This window comes from Phasianus colchicus, chromosome 11 (assembly GCF_987193195.1).
Source record: "Phasianus colchicus chromosome 11, bPhaCol1.hap1.1, whole genome shotgun sequence".
NCBI lineage: Eukaryota > Metazoa > Chordata > Aves > Galliformes > Phasianidae > Phasianus > Phasianus colchicus.
The window spans coordinates 12270061-12291025 of NC_143446.1; the positions used below are offsets into that span (position 1 = coordinate 12270061).

General features: G+C 45.9%; 1 protein-coding gene across 3 annotated transcripts in view; it reads left to right on the forward strand.

Annotated features, from left to right (window-relative positions):
- The window catches only part of SETD5 (SET domain containing 5), a 60760-nt gene that overhangs the window by 4279 nt on the left and 35516 nt on the right, over positions 1-20965 (forward strand). For all 3 annotated transcript variants that reach the window (XM_090148280.1, XM_031607161.2, XM_031607169.2), the window contains exon 2: positions 17478-17652. Coding sequence is in view for 2 of the 3 variants with exons in the window: in XM_031607161.2 (XP_031463021.2) it covers positions 17582-17652 (71 nt within the window). In the remaining variant the exon portion in view is untranslated. The remainder of the gene's footprint in view (positions 1-17477; positions 17653-20965) is intronic.

A 20965-nucleotide genomic window follows, 5' to 3' on the forward strand; every position in this document is an offset into this window, starting at 1 on the left:
CAGGAATCTGATAGTCCCACACTCACCCAACCTTAAGAAAAAGGGGGAATAAAGAGGGAGGGACGTAGAACAGTGGCATTGAGAAATAGTCAGGAATTTGGCTTTCAGAGTGAAGTGTAGAAGGGAACTGTTGTTTATGCTAAAGTTTAATCCGTATAAACTTGATAACATAGACAGGTCTTGCATTCCTTCCCGAGGGTCATGGAAGGGCTAAGTTTAGCGAAGGGAAGGTATCCAAAGCAGGCGGATCTGTGCAGTTTTTAAGACTGTCGACTATTTTTCTTATTCATCCCATTCTAAATGAGTTTTTTTCCTACTCGCAAGTGGTCTTTTGAGACACAATGTGAGTTAGTTTTGAAAACAATGCTTAAGCCCTTGAATATTTCCAAGTAATTTTAGAGTAGAAAGGTCACAGTGCTTCTGATGTGTTCATATTTAGAGGGCGATTACAATCACAATCATATACATTGACAATGAGACACTGTCTTCTTTTGGTAGCTGCTCATTTGCTGACTCAGGCGTGTTCCTGCCATCCTTACGGAGCCCGTGGTGTGAGGCTGGGCTTTCCTCTGCAGCCTTATTCATTTTCAGGGCTTAGCTTCTCGGGTGCTGCACTGCTGGCACAGAAGGCAGTGTGAGGTTCTGATACTGGGAATCCTCTTGTCTTGGAAGCGAGCAGTTTGAAATGCAAGCCTTTGATAGGGAAGGAGTAGGAAGGAGATCTCTTCGTCAAACTTTGTAGCAGAACATATCCGTTGGTGATGATTCAGTAAAAAAAAAAAAAAAAAAGTCAAGCTGCAGCTCAGTGTTTCAGTTAGTCAGTGTCAGATAATGCAGTCTCATGGTTGTGCATAGACTTTGTGTCATGGAAATAAGTGGCTGGTGTTTTGGAGGATTGTGTTGCATGGAAATATTTGGATAAGGAAGCCATGCACGTCAGTGGTGCTCAGCCTGGAGGAGGGGAAGGAGCTTCCCTGGGAGCGAGTAATGGAGCTGCAGAGTGGTGCTGCTGGGAGGTGGGAGCACAAGGCACAGCATCCCAGTGTGGCTCTGGCCCAGCTGCACAGCGCAGGAGCAGAATGGTCCTCAGCATGGCCCTCTTTCCCTGCTCTGCCTCTGCCTGAATTGGATCTACAGTGAAGCTGCTCCTTGGAAGCTCTCCTCAGCTCATTTGTTTAGGGAAAATGGGGAAATGAATGTATATCTTTTTACAGGCAAGGTGAAATACGCTGGGAAAAGTTTGAGAACCACATGGGAAACTGAAGTGTGCTGGGGCTTCAGCATGGAGCCCTTAAAATGTCAGCAGATCTCACCCTGACTTGCATTGCCAATGTATAGGCACTTGTCTGTTACAGTGAATTGAATAATATAGGAACCTTCTGAATTTGTTTTGAACTTCAAGCTTTTGGCTAAAGGCACCAAACCAAATGATTTCCTGTGTTTTAGTGGCATCAGGTTGAAATAACTTGCAATCATGCTGCAGGAATGTTCTCAGTAATGAGGCTGTAGATTAACTTTCGCCACAGCAAAGATCTGGAAGCTTCCTGCACCTACAGCCCCAGTGAACTTGTGAAGAGGAGGTGACTGCTGATCTCCTTAAGTAGGATCTGCCTGGCTGCAGAGAAGGTCTGTGTTTGGATTCAGAGTTCCTTTTGTGGCTTCATGAACGTCAGGGATGTTGGGGATCAAGGCTGCCTGGAGGTTAACAGGGAACAAGGATACTTGTGGGGTAAGGTCAGATTCTGAGCTGCACAGTTTCTCCCCAGCTGTGGCATGTGCCTGTCCCGCAGCAGGCTGTGCAGGCAGGCTATCTGGCAGCACCTCCCTTCTGGAAGTGCCTTCCTGCTGGCTGCTGCCCGAGCTGCTTGCTAGCAGGGCCAGGCCGGCACTGGTGCAGCAGGGATGTGGAGGCCGCCTGACGCTGTGTCAGCTGAAGTCAGCTCCAAACTATGGCAGCGCTGCGCCCTGCGGGGTTACTTGGGGTGAGGCTGCGTGACACAGCCCAGCACATCCAGCCTGCTCCTCCTGCAGTTCTGCCTTTGTCTGCAAGCTCTGGTGCTCCTCGAGTCCCTCTTCTGAACTCACCCAGCAGAAAGCTGCTTTAGTATTTGGTTTTTTTTTTCTTCAGATTTTGTTTTTTGCTAGATTCTTCTTCTTTTGCCAAGATAGTGAATTGAATTGGCTCACAATGAGTTTGACAAGCTTCCAGAGCCCTCACAAAATAAACAGGAGAAAGCATCTGGGTGTAAGTACAGAGGTTGTAGTGAGGAGCGACAGAGGGGAGCAGGACTGGCTCCAGTGGCTTCCCTCTGCTACCCAAGGCAGGTGAGCTTTGGGGTGGCATGGTTGGGCCCTTGGTGGCTGTGCGTGCAGCTCTTGGGATAAACCTTTGGTTCTCTGGATGGAAATTGGCAGTTTGGTCTTCTCTGCCATTTCTTGAGCAGCTGTTATGCCAGAAGTTCTGATGTAGGCTGGAGCCGTGGTGGTGGAGTGGTGGTATAACCCAGTAGTGCTGCTTAGTAGCAAACTTCTGTAGGTATATTTTTGCAGAAAATAAGCACAACAGAGAGCTAAAGAGATGTCTCGTCTTGTAAAATGACAAAATATCAATTAGTGTACAAGTACTGCAAACATATGTATAAATAAATGTACTGCACCATGCTCCTTAGTTTGGTAGCGAGTCTGTATTTTGTATTGACTTGTGGGTCATTATGACTTGTGAGATATTGAGGTATGCACCAAAACATGAATTAGGGAGGATACGTTGTCAATCAGATGTTTTAAAGAATTATGTATGTCGTGTATTCCATATGGCTGTGTTGAGAAGAATGTGTAGAAATGTCCATGAGGGGAACACAGCAAAATGTGAATTCAGCCAAGGCTGCGTGCAGTGGGAATTTCGATGCCATCTCTTTTAATGTGGAGGACTTGGTTGGAGCGTCAACTTCTTGATGTAAAGCAATTGGCCGTGTGCTGCACATCCCAGTGTGAGCTGCTTCTTAGTCCTTATATGGTGGGACTGGGGGGACTAGTGAAACCAAAGGCAGCATCTCGGCCATTAGAGTTGGAATAAAGTGATTTAAATGCTAACGTGTGGTGGCACCTCCGAGTGCATACTGCTGTGCAAAAAGTCATGTTGGGTGTGAGTAGTATATCTTGTGGGCAAGAATTCTCATCTGTTACAAGGGTTATTGTTACAAGAGCTATCCTTTATTTCATGAAGACCTGTGCAAATAACCCCAAATCAAACAACGTACAGTAAGAGAAGAAGGTGGGAAGTTTCATCAAGCAGCAGACTGTTATATTTGAGGGTGCACCATTCCCAAACCTGCCCCTTTTTGTAAAGCCTTGTCAGCAGGAGGGTCTGTGTGGAAATCAGAGCAGCCCTGGTGTAGGTCAGACACGAAGGAGATGCCGTGTCCTCCCAGTGGGGCTCTGTGCAGGGAGGCTGCTCTGCAGTGAGATGTTCTTGGGCCAGAATCCCAAGCTGGCAGCAGCCCTTGCGCACACCGATTTTGTCTGTGCTGTCAGAAGAGCGGTACTGCTGCTTGTCTGCCTTAGCTGCCAAGAGACGGAGCACAGCCTGGGTCGGAGGGTGATAGGGTGGGTGGAGAGAGCTTGTGTGCAGTGGTACAGGTCTGTCATTTAGCAGGGTCTCTTCAGCCGTTGCAGGTTCAGAATGCCCTTTGTGAAAATCTCATAGAAGGGTATGCATTGAAATCTGCTGTCACTGGTTCTTTCTTTGGTGGAGACTGGGACTGTTAGCTTGAAACTGTGGTCAGCAGAAATTCAGCGAATTGCAGGAGAAAGGTACCTGGGAGGAATGGAATGGCTGGGCCAGGTGTTGGCACTGCTCCTCTGGTTCTCACAGAGCTGCATGGAAATGCAACAATGATCCTCTTGGTGAAGTACTGGGACTGAACGTCCCTTTTCTGCAGTACTGCCCAGAGGAGATGGATGGGGTGATTTTGGAGCAAACAGTTGTGAGCAAAATTTGTAGCTTTCTGTTGCGCTTGTAGTGTCAGAGTTTAAGACTTCCCTACTTTGTGTGAGTGATAGCAAAGCAGGCTGCTCCCACGAGAGTCACTGTGTTGGGGCAACATTTTGATGGAATTCTGATGCTTTCAGTTTTACTTGCCAAGAAGGTTGTGAGGGAGGAAATAAACGGCCTTGACATATATTTGAAACATGATGGAAACTTTTTCTGCGTTCTGTAAAACAAAATTACCTGGGTTGTTAGGAAAGATGGTTTTACTGAAATAGCTTGTGGGTTTAAAAAGTAAAAATTGGTCTCTTGAACAATGGGAATTGCTCTGGAGTTGTGTTAGTGTTCAGTAGGTATAATTCAGCTTAGGTTAAAATCTCTGCAGTTAAACTGCTGATCTCTGCTTGTTGGGATGGTACCTATTCTCCTGGATGCTCATCAGCCTGCGGGGGCTGAGAGCGAACAAGCGAGGCAGCCATGGAGGCAGTGGGGCAGTTGTCTCACCCATAACAAGCCACAGAATCAAAGAACAGCTTAGCTTCTGAGAGAGGGACATTAGAGATCATGGAGCTCCAACACTGTGCTGTGGGCAGGGCTGCCAGCCACGAGCTCAAGCTGCCCAGGGCCCCATGCAGCCTGACCTCCATCACCTCCGGGTTGGTGCTCTGCAGGTTCTGCACATCCCTTTTGTGTCTTTCAGCAGTGCAGCAGAGCAATACTGATGTTAATAGCTGTGGTGGGAGTGCATTGTGTAGTGGACACAGGTGAGAAAATCATCTGAATTGTTGCTGGGGAAGTCTTGTAATATGAGCCATGGCATTTTTCCTGCTTGTTTTCACCAGCACTGTAATGCTACAAGATAGTTCAACTTAAGAACAATGTTGGTAATGATTTGTATCTGTCAGGATTGATAAACTATGTGAAGGGGGCTTTAAAGTGACTTTGACAAGCTGTTTTTGGATGCTCCTGCGTTATTTGGGCAGATAACTTTGTGCTGTGTTCCTCCTGTGCTGAGCTCATTCTCCTATCCAACTGTTATCCAGCTGAGGTCTTGACAGTTCTCAGTTTTTCCATAATGACAAATTAAATTAGCCCCAAGATGACTGCTGCATGTGAAATTCCTCTTGGTTAAAGCTTGCTGGCCTGAATTCTCTGGCTGTTTTTTTTTTTTTTTTTTTTTCTTCCCTGAGTGTATTCAGGATCTTGTGCTTGAAAAGGAACAGAGAAAAGATGCAGATGAGGAGATGCTGGTGTTGAAGGTACAGGGAAGAGAACACAGCTTTCTTCTAGAACAGAATCTGTCCAGCTGTGAGTTACTCATCTTCAGTCTCGTACAGAATGCATCCAATCTGAATAGCTGAGCATCTCCCTCCTGAATGCGGCAAACCAGCATCTTTTACGCTTCTGTGAAGCTGTACCAGGCACAACCCATCTTAGGAGCGCCTTCATACTCATGAACCTGCAGCATCCATCATTCTGTCAAGCCTCATTTACTCACGTGATGGGATTTTTTTTTTCTTCTGTTCCACAGTTTTCCAGGTTTAAAGAGGTTCCTTGCTATTGGCAGAGAGTGTGGCACTGAGAATCCCAGACAGGAGTGAGAGCGGTGAATGTAATGCAAGAACAAGAGTGACTCCTGAGTGGGACTCAGGGCCAAAAATTGGTGCTTAGGGAAGAATGTAAGGTGAGAAGATTGCAGGATTTGGGCTAAGATCTCTAATTTCAGTGTAGTAGTTCATGCTGTTTTATTAAACACAGCCCTGACTGTAGTTGTTTTAATTTCATGTTGCTGTTCTTTAAGGAAAGGGGAACAAGTTGACCATTGTGACTTTCTTTTGGTTTGGTGGTGTTTTTTTTCCCATACGGATAAACGTGTGTCTACACTAATCCTTTGTATGTAATTGTGGTTTTTTGAGGGGAAAGGTGGATTCTTGTTAGTGACTGAGGCAGGAATGGGTGAGCAACTGCCCTGTGGGAGCTGGAAGGTATTCTGTGCTGGTAGAACATCCTTGTCTGAGCACTCAAGAAGACAGATGCTGCAAGTGTGTTGGTAAATAAAAGTACCGATAAAGATAGGTGCTGGTAAGTCGTAGCACTGTGAATGTGAAAGAGAACAATTAAAATTACGTCAGTGCATTGGCTGTTAATACATGTTTTATGAAGCTGTGGGGAAGCTAACACCTTCAGCCAACATCTATTTATGCCAGGCAGAAGCAGGCTCCTTCAGAGGAGCAGTTAGAGCTGGAGCTGCACTGGGGTCGTTTGAAGCATTCTCCAAAGGCTTCTGAGAATGTGTTCAATGTAGTTTTAGTTTAAAAAAGGTTTTACACTTTTTTTTTTTCCTAAAAAAGCTACACGTGTACTTTGCATGCTGTGAAGACTTAATGGCTTGGGTTGATGCTGCCTTGGGATCTCTAGGCTGTGTGCAGTCTGTTACATGGTTTTAAACTTCCCCCAAAGAGTTGTGGTAAATCCATGTGCTGTGTTTCAGGCCGTGTTCAACAAACACAGTCTCATTCATTTGTAAGCTGTGACGCCAAGTATAAAAGCGACTAGGTGAGATTTTCCAGTCTTTGTTAGGTGGAAAGTCAGTTCATCAGAAGGTTATTTTTGGCCTTAAAATGCATATTTTTGACCTTAAAACACACACTAGTGGCCCTGGCAAAGAAATGGGCAAAGGTCTGAGCAACTCGATCCAAATTGGCTCTGCTTTTGGGAGAGAAGGGGGTTTCAGGCAGCTCGCCTCCAGCGGTCCCTTCCAGCCTGTGTAATGTGTGGCAGGGGAAGCCGGGGCGGGTGTCACTGCGGGGACATGGCTGCTGCGAGGGGGGAAGGTGGGATGCACTGCAGCTGGATGTGGTTGTGCTGGAGAAACTGCATTGACAGTGGAGATCTAAAATATCTGGGATTGTAACTTTGAGAGGACACACCTAGCTTTAGAGAAGGTTGTGAGATGAAATCAGCTTTTAATTTACTGCTCTTTAGTATCTTTTTATCAGCATAGAATAAAATATTTGATAAAGCTTGCGTAAGTCACACGAGTAGGATAATGAAGTATTATTAGGGAGCTCTCAATTGTTTTTGCCACCTTTCAATGAAATGCCTGAACCCACCCAGTTGCAAGGTGGTGCATTTGTTAGCAAAACTGGAAACCCAGCCATGCATTGTGAAACGGTGTTTTGGAAAGCTGCAGCTCCAAGGGCCTTAAGGTCACCTCAGCTAACTGCCTCTACGTGCTGCTTGGGTCAGTGTTTTGTTTGAAGGGTTAATGTGATTCTTGGGCACATTCAAAAACTAAAAAATTTAAAAAAGAAAAAAAAAAAAACAACAGAGAGAGGAATGTCAAGGAAAAATAAATAAGTAATCTTACAAACAGTAACGTTTAGACTGATACTGATAGAATTGAATTTTGGTTTCCATGCTTCAAGAAGAATGCCAGTGTATTTGGAGAGAATTCAAAGGACAGCTGCAGAAATGATCCAGGGACTGGAAAATAAGCCTCATGATGTGAGGCTTAAAGGAGCTCAACTTACTCAGCTCATTGAAAAGACAATTGGGAGAGGACTTGATCTTTCTCTAAAAGCACTTGTGAGATTTGCTGGCAAAAGCATAGCAATATCAACGGAGATTGGACAAATTCAGTCTTTCAATACAGTTTCTCAGCTATGACCATAATTAAACGCTGGCACAGTTCACAGGGAAGGGGAAAGGAGCAAACGTTCATTTTAGCCTTTTAAAATATGTCCAGCTTGTTTCTTTCTGGAGGAAATATATTGTGTGCTTAAGGAAAAAGCAACAGAACATTAATAGTCCTTTCCTGACACTGGTGTTTAAGATCTTTAAAGTTGGAGCAAGTTCAGATGTTCAGTCAACAACAAGGTCATGAAGTAAAGATTAATTTAGAGGAGAAATAGTTAACCTAGTGCTAGCATACTGCCTTGCATAAGACACACAACATGTGAAGGGAGCTCTGAAACTTAATGCTTTGTGGCTTGCATCTTTGGAACTCGGTTCTTTCCCATACTGCGCTGCTTCAGATGTTTAAGATATGATTAAGGCTTTCTGAAATCCTCTACAGAGAAGCACTGATGTAACTGTGTGCACTCACTGTATTCAGATGAACGTTTCTGAATTCCAGTTGACCACAGCAGAAGTCTAAATCTTTTTCATCCTTTTTTAGAAGCAACTTTAAAAAAAAAATAAATCGTACAACGATAATATGATTACAGCTCCTCTGAAAGGCACAGCAAGCAAGCTGTCTTGGCAGATTTGTTCTTAATGGAGGATATTCTCTGTCTCAGGTTAGCTGGATGCAGGCTGGAGGTTTATTAGTGCTTGAAACAATATTAAATAATCATCAAAAACAGTATTGTAATGGCACTTGTTTGCTGTTTTTTCGTGCCATTCAAATGAGATTTCTTCGGCAATCCTGCACCTCCCTCGCTTTGTACATTCACCTGGGAAATGCATGACTCAGTTGGGTGATGGCTCTGCATTGCACTTGTGCTTTTTATGTGTTTGTCCATTCCACCACTCCCTTGATGGCTGAGTTTCTATGTTTTCATAGATTACCTTGCCCCAGGTGCCTTTGCAGATGTACAGGGCTTTAAAATCCCCTTGCAGGTCCTTCCCAGCTCTTCAAACCTGCTGTGTGATGCAGACTGAGCTCTCCCAGCCAGCTTGACATGCAGAGGCGGTGCAGGGCTCTTTCCTCTCTGGCATGGCTGCATTCCTGCCTCTCCTCTGCTCCAGGTCCTGCCCAGGAGCTGCTCAGCCTTCTTTCTCTTTGCTGCTGTGCACTCAGAGCAGGAAGCACTCCCGTGTCCTGGGAAAGAAGGCAGCTCAAAACCCTGTAGCTTCTTGCACATTGAGCCTATCGATTTGTCATAGAAATGGAGCTGTTTTGTAGCTGGGAAGGAGGTTGTCTAGCAACTGCGAGTTCTCTTGCTTAAGGCTAAAGAGATAGCAAACTGCAGGAACGTGTTGGGGCACTGCGCAGTGCAAAGCAAAGGCCTCCAGCTCCGCAATCCAGCACAGCAGCCCTTGCTGCTTACCTTGTCCAGACAGCCCTGTCTGTCCCAACCTGCTGAAGCTTCTCACAGAAAGTGCCCTGCGCAAAGGATTGTAAAGGATTGGCAGTGAAGAAATCTCTCCTTCCCCCATCTTCCTGCTGTGTCATCGGCCCTTTTCCCGTCTCTGGGAGGCTGACGGAGGCACTGTGTCCCTTTGCCTGCAGAAGGGCTCTGGGCCTCTCCTCCGGTGTGAGCAACTCTCATGTTTCACCACGTGGCTGCACATACTTGCGTGCAGTTGTAATCGCAAAAGTCATTAAGATGTTCTCGTTATACTTCTCATAATCCAGCATTCAAAAATCCAGTGGTTGTGGTGGCAGGTAGAATTTCATTATGGATGTGTTACAGAGCCATTTCCTCAGCATCGCTTCCGCACGAGCCCTAGAAGTAGCACTTTGGCAGCTGTTTGATTTGAGCCCTGCTGTGTTACCACCCACCTGTACTTCACGTGGTGGGTTGCAGTGCTGTGTGCTCAGAAGCTCTTTTCAGAGGAAGAAATTACTAATTTTTCAGCAAGCCACCAAAACCGAAAATGTTCTAAGTAGCTTTTATCTTTATTTAGTCACAAGTTGCAGGTTGTGTCTGCTGATTTCTGGACACGTGCATTTAGCTTGAAGATGCGTTCAACTCGATTATCCACTTCTCATCCCATTAACAAAAAATGGGCAAGTTGAAGAAGTGACGATGACCGGAGGCACGCTACTGCTGAGCTTTGCGTTTCTGGCTGCTGCTTTGGAACAGGTGTTGGGAGCTTTCTGAATAACAACCACACTTTCATCTCTGCAGTTCTGAGCAGGTTCAGCTTGGATGTTAAGAAAAAAATTCTTAAAGAGAGTGGTGAGGCACTGGCATAGGCTGCCAGGGAGGTGGTGGGGTGACTGTTCCTAGAGGTGTTCAAGAAGTGTGGAGATGTGGCACTGAGGGATGTGACGTAGTGGTCATGGACTGGATGGTCTTAGTGGTCTTTTCTAACCTTAATATTTCTATGATTCTGTGACCAGCTCTGTCTGCTCACCAGTGCGTCCTGGGCTGTGTAAAGTCATCCTGCAGGAAATGTGCGAGATTTGCAGGGGGAGTGGGGGCACAAGCTCCTGGCAGATCCTGGAATGCCTCTGGGCTCCAGGCCTGGAAGGGCAGCAGTCAGGTTTCCTACTGAGATCTCCCTGACAGAGGCATGATGTGGGCCCCAGCACTGGAAGATTGTGGAGATCTCTCCTGATCTCCTTACTGTGTGAAATTCACTGGGTTTTAGTGCTTCTCAGTGATTACGTAGCTTAATTACCAACTGGATTTGACCGTCTCTCTGTGTGTAGTGCAGGCTGCCAATCTTCCCGTGGCCGAGTTTCCCACTCAAAGCACGTTAGACAAATTGCTGTTTGTTAGAGCGCGGCAAACGAGCGTTACATAAGCCTCGAATAACTTCCAGTTCAGGGGAAAAACATATTTGCATGATCTCAGGGCCAGGTGCAATGCTGCAGGTCTGGAGGAGGGCCACAGAGCTGCTCAGGGCTGTGGACTCCTCTGCTCTGAAGGCAGGCTGAGGGAGCTGGGCTTCTGCAGCTGGGAGAAGAGAAGGCTGCGGGGAGACCTCGTGGCCTTCCAGCACCTGAAGGGAGCTTACAGGCGGGAGGGGGACCGGCTTCTTACAGGGACACAGAGTGGCAGGACAAGGGGGAATGGCTTTAAAATAGAAGAGGGGAGATTCGGGTTAAATGTTAAGGAGAAATTCTGTACTCAGAGGGCGGTGAGGCAGTGGCACAGCTGCCCAGAGCTGTGGGTGCCCATCCCTGGAGGTGCTCAAGGCCGTAGATGGGGCCCTGGGCAGCCTGAGCTGGGGGGGCAGCCAGCCCACGGCACGGGGTTGGAGCTCCATGGTAAAGACCCATGAAGATCCTCTCCACTGAAACCATTCTATGATTGAATGAAACCCTCTGGTTGTGGAGAGGAGCTGGGAGGGTGCTTGGTGATGGGGGTGGGAGGGAGGAGGCTCAGATCTGGACTTGTAATGGAGAGTGGGGTTGACCAGGACTGTGCAGGAGCTCCAGGGACAGCTGTGGTGCTGCGTTGTGCTTGTCTGCTGAGACTGGGAGTTCAGCTTCTCCCCTCCCTCTCCTCCAGTTTGTAGAACAGACTGATTTTCCAGGCTCTTAAAACACCCTTTTGCACTTTCTGGATATTGTAGTGTCCTATTTCCTGCCTGAAACCACCGCAGGAGCGAGAGGTGACGCTGCGAAATGGAGGATTCCCGGGGAGCGCAGGCAGGCCGAGGCTCAGCGCTGGGATCTTCAGGCTGCGCTGCCATCTGCCTTGCTGTGAATAGTTTGCTCTGGCGCAGCCCCTGTTCCTCAGTGTTGCATCATCTCTGGGAGAAAGGCCAGGCCCGGAGCCCCAGCACAAAGGCTTTCTGAAGGCGATGAAGCTTGTTCTGTGTGCGAAGCGCCGCGCTCCTTCCTGTCGTCCTTTCCACGGCATTCCTGAAGCGGCCCGGCTCTGGGAACCCCGCAGTAAATCGTCGCTTTATCCCCCAGCTTCCTGCACACCTGGCTGATGCAACGTCTGCGCCGAGCCCGGCTGCGGGCTGCTCTGGAGCCGTTTTGTTCAGCCTGGCAGGGAGTGGCCGGGCAGGCAGCCGGCATCACGTGGCGGCCTTAAATAGATGTATAAAGGACGTACAGCCAGACTCGCGAAGCAGAGAGCATTTAGTGGGATTACGGGGGAATCTTTTCCAATTCTAGGACGGGAGGCTGCAATCCTACTCCTTGGCAACTCGTTTGTGGTCAGCCCGCCACTGGTTGCAGCTTCTGGCCTCCGTTGCCTGCCAGTAAATTCTGCTGATTCTCCTCCTATATTCGGCGACTTCCCGTGGCTGCGGGGACCGGCCGGATTCTCGTGGGAACTGTAATTCCCTCAGCTTGGACTCGATCCTAGTTATTGCCCTTTATTGCTCTCTTTCCCTCTGACCTTGCATGTGGTGTAGGATTTTCTCTCAAATCCCTTCATAACACAATTTCAAGGTCTACAGCTCTTTATCTGCGGGGGGGTCCCCGACAGCCTTTTTAATTTAGGCTGTTTGCCTGCTTACATCACTGAATTGTTCACGTGCTTGATATTATATTTTCAAGCAACAAAATCTAGAACAAAGAAACCTTCTGGCCTGCTACAGTTAAACTGATGTCACTTACATTATTTAAATTAACCTTATTTTAGCCGTAGCCATTTTCTGGCTTTGGTGGGCCTCGTAAGTTCACTCTTAAAAGCGTAGGACTTGTATGGACAAGGTGTGGCAGGCAGCTGTAGGGCTTTCCGTATTACCATTCCTTGTTGCCTGCTCTGCCCTGTTGCAGGAATTTATTGCCCTTATAACCATATTTTACCTGTTTCTGCTCTTACTCCCCTTGGGGGAGTTCTTGGCGCCAGTGGTGCTCAATGAGACATGGCAGCATTTCCTTCCTGCCAGCCGTTTTGGCAAAGGCTTAGAGGAGACAGTCACAGTAGTCACTGCCACAGCTGGATTCACTGGAGGTTACTTGTCAAGCCCTTACATGCAAAATATCGATTCTGATCTGTTCTGTTTGCATTTTGTTATTTTTTTGTGACATACAGACGTTTGCCTGTTCTGCTTTACCCCGTGGGAAGAGAGAGCACAACCTCGCTGTAGAACCAGCACAGCAATTAGGCCGTGTTCCTCTTGCCATAGTGCTCTTCCCCTGATGCTGGCCCAAATCAGATATTTGTAGAACTGGAAGAGAATTTTTTTTCCCCCTGTTTTCTGTATAATTTCTGTGGGGTTTTATGTATAATACACTTTCTTTTCATCGTGTATTGCTGTTATCTTTAAAGAAAAAATAGAAAATAAAAGTATTTTCATCTTCTTGAATTCATTTTTGAAAATACTTCAGTATTTGAAGAGTTTGTCATCTTCAGCAATGACTTGGTATGTCATGGGGTGCAGGCAATGTTATTCACTGTTTTAATCACAGAAATGGCCATGAAATATTTTTTCTGTTTCTTGAGGTTTTTTTAAACTTCTCTACTATTACCACACAATTATTTTTTTTTCCAGTTTTATTTTGATTATTAACATTTTTGAGGTTCTAGCATTTCATGGAGGCTGCTAGATTTCCAATGCATCATCTGGTGAAGTTTTCTTAAAACAAAAAGGCTTATCATTTTACAGCCCTTAAAGTCAGGAGGGCTTTGCTATCGAGTTCTCTGCTGCGATGGCCCTTCTTTCTCTGCGTTGAGGTTGTTCTCCTAGAACATCACCTCTGTGCAAAGGCAGCCAGGTCTGTGCCCACCAGTGTGGGGCACAGGCAGGTGCCTGGTATCTGCCTGCCATCTCATCGTGTAAATCCACCTTCACATTGTTTGGTCTACCGCAAGTTGCTGCTACTCTGTAATTTGCTTCCCCCTTTCTAATTTGGTACACATTTGTTAACAGAATTATCCTTCTGTGTGACTCTTTGACCACTTTCAAATCAATATAAATTAAACTTTCCAGTAAGGTTTTACGATGGTAGGGAGGTGTTCTATGAAAACCCAAACAAACCCAGCCTGACACCTCCACCTCAGTGCACTGGGCTGTAAGGAATGCAGTTGGCTTGTCATGCAGAAGGTATTTCTGGAAGCGGTCTTGCTTACTGTTCCTTTATCTCTTATTACATTTTTCTTCTATTTCTTATCATATAACTTGAAGCCATCAATGATTCCAAAAGAAAAGCACAAACTATTTTTTCTTTGTCTGCAGAACAAAGAGGTTTTGCATAACTTCTTGACTGCTGCTTCAGCAACCAAGTTTTGAGGTTATTCCTTCTGCTTTTCTGAGGAATCTCCCCAGCCCCAGGTCAGCTGCTGAGAGCACTTGACTATGCATTTTGTAATTTCTTTGATGGTTTAATTTCTTTCAGTTGTTCACTGTCATCATCAGCAATCCCTTAGGGTTTAGTTTGCAGATGAGGTTAACTAAAACCGATGTTTTCTGAGCCAGATAAACTGATGGAATCCTGTGGATGGATGAAAATTGCCATACGGTATCTTAAACCTGGTTTAAATGATTTAAATAAAAATATTTTTAGTTTCCAGCCTCTTACTGAGTTTTATCACAATCAGGTTAGCTTGCTTGTACCTCGTTTTTAAACATGGCTGACGTGACCTGAGCTGAACAGCTTTATCACACTGACTTTAGCTAAGTAGGTGTATTTGTAGACACATGTTGAGATACCTGATGGAAGCATTGGAAGCTGCTTTAAGTATGATGGGAATTCTCAGTATGGTTTCCTATCTTCTATGGAACAGCATACTGATGCATTAGCCTGTGGATTCCAAATGCTGTTGGGAATCACCTGTGAGCTAAAGGCAGTGGTCTCACCTTTCCCCTTGACTCCAGGTCTAATGCAGCACAGCAGAGCAGGCTCTGGCCTACCTGGGCTGTTGCGTTTTGGCACATCCAACAGTTCTTAAGTGTTTGGTGCACATTGGTTCTTCATTATGGTTTTCCAAATCCCAGACAATAGGCTAAACTCTGAAACAAACTTATGCATAGGAGCATTTATTTTTGCATATTGATAGCAAAATATAAAAGGTGAGAGTCTTAAGAAAATGATGATAAATCTTTAACCATTGTACTGAATTTGCCAGTAAGCTGATGCCCCGTCCCTGGAGGTGTTCAAAGCCAGATTGGATGGGGCCCTGGGCAGTCTGGTCTAGCATTAGGTGGAATGGTGGTGGCCCTGCATGTGGCAGGGGGGTTGGAGATTCATGATCCTTGAGGTCCCTTCCAACCCTGGCAATTCTGTGATTCTGTGATTCTGTGATCCTGGTGTACGTATGCATCATGGATAGTTGTGTTGCCCATTACTTTATTACACGCAAGGACTGAGTCCTGTCAGACCCCGCAGGATGGATGGGTTGCAGCCCCCCCCTCTGTCAGGCAGCTCTCAGGTGATGCATAGTACTCCAGTAATGGTAAATGCTACAGACAGTGCTTTTGCTTTTGCTTTTTTTTTTGAAACTGGCATCATCTTTCCCTCCCTGCTTAGTGAACCTAGCTAGTATTCGGAGCAGAGCTAAGCATTTGCTTCGGTAGGCTGAGGCACAGTTCAGGTAAAGCAGAACAAATAGGAGTTAAATGACTTACAGATCTGTCTCTTCTGTCTCTGTGTAGGTGTCTTCATGGAACAGCATGTCTGAACTTCTGGGAATTTGATGCTTTTTTTTTGAGCTAAATGTCTTAAACTGGCAAAAAGCCTTGATCTGATTCTGTTTGCACTGAAGGTGCTTGCCCTTCTGTGACTATCTGCCCTTGACAGGAGGTTTGTAGGTGTGCTGGGAAGAACAGGCAGTGCTTGCTGAGATGCAGGTGGACTGCTCTCGTACTTGGGTGTCACCAGGTGACGTGATGTTTGGAAGGAAGACCTCAACATGGCAACTGAATCACTTAACGTTCGTTTTAGATGACCATAGATTTTTCAACAACAGCCTTTCCGCAGTGCCAGTAATGAGGAAAGTTTCCAGCAGTAAATTTTCTGTGTCTGTTTGATTTGTAACATGGAGGGCAGTGCTTGTGGAAGTGAGCCAATGCAATGCTTCTGCTGTTGCATCCTAAACAGTTTCGAAAATTAAATTTACTGTTAGAGCAGGTGTTACCTAACCTTCGCTTGGCCAGCTCAGATTTATTGCAGTCCTTTCTGTCGATACAGAATGTTACCTGGAATAATGGAATAGCATATATTTACATTTAGCCAAGGCAGTTTGTGATTTTGGCATGAAGATGGTGAGTCCTTTAGAGTGTGACCTGTTCCAAGTGGAAATTTGGGACTGCAGAGCTGTGGCAGTGGTGCAGGTGGATGCTCATCTCAGCTGTTGTGATGGCACTGGGGAGGACCAGGTGTCCTTATACTGGTATGACTGGTTAAGGAGGTAGAAGTGTAGCCTGGGAAAAATACATCTTTAATGTGTTTTCTAAACCAGTTAAGTGCTATATACCTATTGAGCCATCAAAATTGCTGTTTCCATTTGATTTTGAGAAGCGTTGTATCCCACAGGAGGGAGGTTTGCGCTGTGATCTGAAGTTCACCACATTTACACTAAGATATGGAGCTTTAGGAAAACTTCCAGTGGTGCTGGGGAGAACATACTGCATTTTTTTTCCTCCTAACTGTGTATTTTAGGGGAGAGAGGTTGGGAGGAGTTTGATATTGCATATACAGGAAACCAACCAGTGCAGTGGGTGAATGTTTTGATCTCAGCCCCTGTTTTCTGTGCAGACTGATGTTTTGGGTGTTGCCAGAGCAAGTTTCATGAAGACCACACTGTAATCTAGCCTGAAGGTGGTGTGGTCTTGGACAGCACTTGAGATTTGTCTCAGCAATTCATTTTGAATTTTATATTGTCAGAGTTGAAAGTACACAGAAAGCAGCAGCAGCAAACAGCAAGATCTGAGTGCTGGTGATTGTTGGGCAAGTAATGCTGGGTCAACACAAAAGCAATTGAACTGGAATTCGCCTCATCTAACCTTTTTGTTTGGTATTTCGCGTTTCTCCAATCCTCTCTTTCCCAAAAGTGGGAGTTACTGTTGCACAGAAACTGCATGCTGTTTGTTGGAGGGAGGCTTTCCAATGCAATGTGACCCAGAACTCATCCTTTACCTCTGGAGTGGCACAGTGTCCTATGAATCTCTAATCCAGAGACCACACCTGAAACCCTTCGGTCCTGCTGAGTCACAAGTAGGCAGGGGCTGGAATTTGTCCTGGTTACATCTTGGGCTGCTGCCAGCTGGGGATGGTCATGGCAAAGGTTGAGGGATCAGTAGGGTAAAGAAACCTGTGTGAATACTAAAAAGATTTTTTAAAGAGGTTCTGTGTCCTGTAAAAGGGAAGAGTCCTGCAACACTGTGAAACTTGTAGCTTTTTCTTAACTTTTAGTCAGTTTTATGCGACTCTGGATTGAAGCAGGAGTTAGGCATTTCAGCAGCAGTTTCTTCTCTGGTGTCAGTGCAGAAACCACAGTTCTGTCACAAGCACAAGAAAGGATGAGGCATTCCTGAAAGGGCCTTTTTGTTCTTTTCCTCCTGAAGACTCAAGGACATCCGTCTGTCCCAGGTTTGAGCTGCCTCTGAGCTGTCCTGCTCTGTTTGTTCATCTCCTCGCCTCCGTGGGAGATCATCGCTTTGGGGCATAACAGGGAATTGCCACTTAGATATTGTTACACGCCGTGTCTGAAGCTCGCTGCATGCCTGTCATGATATCAGGAAGAGATTTCTCCTAGGAATGTGTGTGAAAAAGAAAAATGTAACCCGGTGATGAGAGAAGTGGCCTGCCTTTGAAGACAGAAGGGAAAGGCACTAGAATGCGCGGCATCTCCTCTTGCGGGGTGAGCTGGTGCCTGTAATGGAGGTGCAATGCTTTGTTTCTCCCCATTAGGTTTCCCCATGTCCGTGACGTGTTGGCCGAGGCTCTGCGGCTCCTCTCCGCCCTCGGAGCGGCCAGTCGCTGCCCTCTGGACTCCGTGATCCCCGACGGGCGTCATGAGCATTGCAATCCCTCTGGGAGTCACCACACCAGATACGTCCTACTCCGACATGGCTGCAGGATCGGAGTGAGTGTTACCCGCGGAGGAGCAGGGGAGGGTGACTGCGGGCTGCGTGAGAGGTGAATGCAGAGATGGACTCTAACTGTGTAACACAGATGGTACTGTGGAAATCGGTGCATTTGCCCCATGACATGGGCATAAGGGGAGTTCTGAGAGCGTGAGGCACTCGTCCCTGCTTTTTGGATCTGTTTGGCTGGTCTACGTGCAAGTACAGGCAGTTGTGCATTTGCTATACCTATGCTTGATGTTGGCAATGTATAGGCCAGCTGCTTTTCAAAAGCTTTTTTGTGAGAGGTCAGTACGTTGGACTCTGCTAGCTCAGGTGCAGCACCACTGCTTACATGACTGATTTCTGAAGCAGCATGGAGCTTGGCTGGAGATGTGCAACAGCATCAGCTTTGGTGGACGCCTTCATGTATGTTGTTTCTATTGCTGAGCACATTCCAAGAAGTGCAGCTTAATTGTTAGTCCTCGAGGGTTCCCGACACAGGACTCTGCCTTAATAGAAGTCAGGGAAGTTTCAAATCCTGAAAATACTTTACTGTTATCTTTTCTTAAAACCCTTGTCATAGAATGGTGTCAACTCATACGAGCACTGGTTTTGCTGGGTAGAAGAGGAAGGGCCCATGTTATTTCTGTGTGCTTCTACCTCCTGTTTTCCTGCATCTTTCTTTGAAGTATGGACTGTAGCATCTACTTTTCTGTGGCATTTTTTTAAAGGCTTTTTGAAGATCTATTTCTCTCATGCATTAATTACAGGTACCTGCTGTGCAAATACCTGCATGTCAGATTGATCACTGTAGAACAGAATGCTCCTGTTTCTATTAATTTTGAGCTGTAAGAGCAGTTTTAACTACATGGAGTCTGACTACACAGTGGCACTCACTGTGAGACTGCTAATGCACTTTCTCATCCGTCCTGGCACTGGCCTCACTCTAGGCATTCTTTGTGATCCTGCATTCTACCATAAAGTCTGTATTTTTGCAGACTGTTCCAAATGAGGAATTGAGCATGTAGTAAGTCGTTCATCTGGAGTTGATATCTAATCCTTCGCTTTTCAAGACTTAATGTTCAGTGCTGCTTGTCACCATGCATCTCCCACACCACTTTAAAGACTCAACATCTAGGAATTTCAAAGTAGGAGAGAATGCTCACTGGTGTGCTATGTGCTTGCTTTCAGAACTGAGTGGGATATACCTATGCGTGTCCCTTGTAATATTTAAATATTAAAAAGGCTGTCTGTAAACCTTCTGCAAAACATTTTTCCCACTGATTGTAAAGAATTCGTAGGTCCAACTTTGGGCTAGGCTGGAGTGCTCTGAAAAAGCCTTTTCAAGATTTCAGAGTTGACTTCTTTCTCTGTTTTCTAAAAACTGGCAAAGTCAGGACTTTATTTTTCTGGCTTTGCATTCACTGCTGCTTTACTGCTGAAGTGTCCCTTGCTGAGTCTGTTCAAAGCTAAGGCTGTCTTCCACTTCTCCTTTGAAATTCTACAAATTCAGTGCATATCTGTGCTAACCGAGCTTCTTGTCTCTTACAAGGAGTTTCGCAGATGTGCACTATGAAGTAAATGAGAAGGCAAAAGGAAATCTAGCTGGTCCTCTCTTAAGGCTGAGCTTTAGCATCCCCCTCTGGCCTCTGATGCAGAGGGGAGGTGAAAGTGCTGAAAGATGTTTGTGTTCAGTGATCTCAGAGGGTGATAAGACTGCGGAGTACTTTTGCATATTGGAAGTTGTTGAAGCTCTTTAGAGGGTTGCTGATGAGGGAGCAAGGGCCTCAGCATTGTTGCCCCTGGACACCGTTGCACCAACAGTCATGAAGTTTTATTGCTAATGATTGTGGCAGCGCTGTTGGTATTCCGGGCTGGCTGCAGTTAGCAATATGAGAGACTTGGGCAGAGAGCAGACCTGCTGTTTGGGCTCTTTTCCTTCTAATATTTCAGCTAAAAGTGTAATGAAGTCATGAATGGTTTTAAACTCATAACAGTCTGGAAATCCTGACCCTTGTTGTGAAGATGCAGCAAGGCTAGATAATGTGCCAAGTTCTACGTGCTACCTTTTATTAAGAGCTATCTCTCCTTGGAGATATCACCACCTGTATCTTCAGCTTTTGACTACGTAGCTGAGAGTAGCTGTGTTAAAAAACAACCCAGTTTATGGTGTCATGCATCTAAATCCTGAGCTACAGAAGCGAGGCTTACGTAGGCAAAAGGCCTTCTTGTTTCTGCAGTTCAATAAATCACTGTTCCTTACAACTGAAAAGACAGATCCACCTGACTCCAGAATAAGCCAGAAGCCCAGGAAGTCAGTGCATTAGAGCGTGTACCAGGTTTAGTGGCAGGGTGGGGCAGACTCAGTGCTGCAGAGATTTCAAGAGCTAATAGGAAGTCCAAAGGGCACAGGGGTTAGTGTTCTTGGGTGGTGCCTAAATGCTCCCCCACGCGTGGCCAGTGGCCATTAGTGTCTGAGCACTGCCTGATTCACACTGACAGCATAAGACCCACTGAGAATCCTGCAGGATCTCATCAGAGCGGCAGAAGTCCAAGGTAAAGTTTTCCTTTCCTGCATTTTTCTTTCCTGCTTGCTCAGCTCCCTGCTGTATTTTTTAAGAGGATTTCAGCTGCAGATATGATTCGGTAATATGCTGCTGTATTCTGCTGCTTCTGATCTGTGCAGAGGTTAGCTGATATCCATCTCCTGCTTGGGGAAGCTCCTAAGAAGCAGTGCATTGCCTTGCTGTATTCTGTCCATAGCCTCATTATCTAATATTCCCTGCATTGAATTGCAGCTGTCCCTTCTCTTAGCAGGGTTTCTGCAGCTTTCTGCAAAGGATATACCTTTCATTTTGAGCAGTTTTTTTCACCACCGTGTGGTGGAATAGTGCATTGTACCTCAGCAGCAAATTTCTTATTCAGCACATTGCACACCGTTTTGCTGTATGGAAAGAATAGGGAGTATCTGATTGGAGTGTGGCTGCTGTCTGTCCAGGTCATGAATTTAGTTGCCCCTTTGTAGCAGTAATCTTCAGCTCCCACGATGCTGTCAGGACAGCTGCAGGTTTCATGCAGACATTACTGTGGGACATTGGACTCTGCTAACAATTAGTATCCGAGAGAAACAAGTGCAGATGCAGGAAAGCTGCTTAGCTGCTGTTTGAAGTAAGCTGTTGTGGAGATAACATGGCAATACTATTCAGTGACTTTGAGATTAAACTGGATGAGTTCAGATGTGAATGCTGAACTATACCCAACTTCCTCAACTATAAGGAAATAGAGCTTCTTACGTGTTTCTTAATTGTTACTATTTTTTTAACTTCTCAG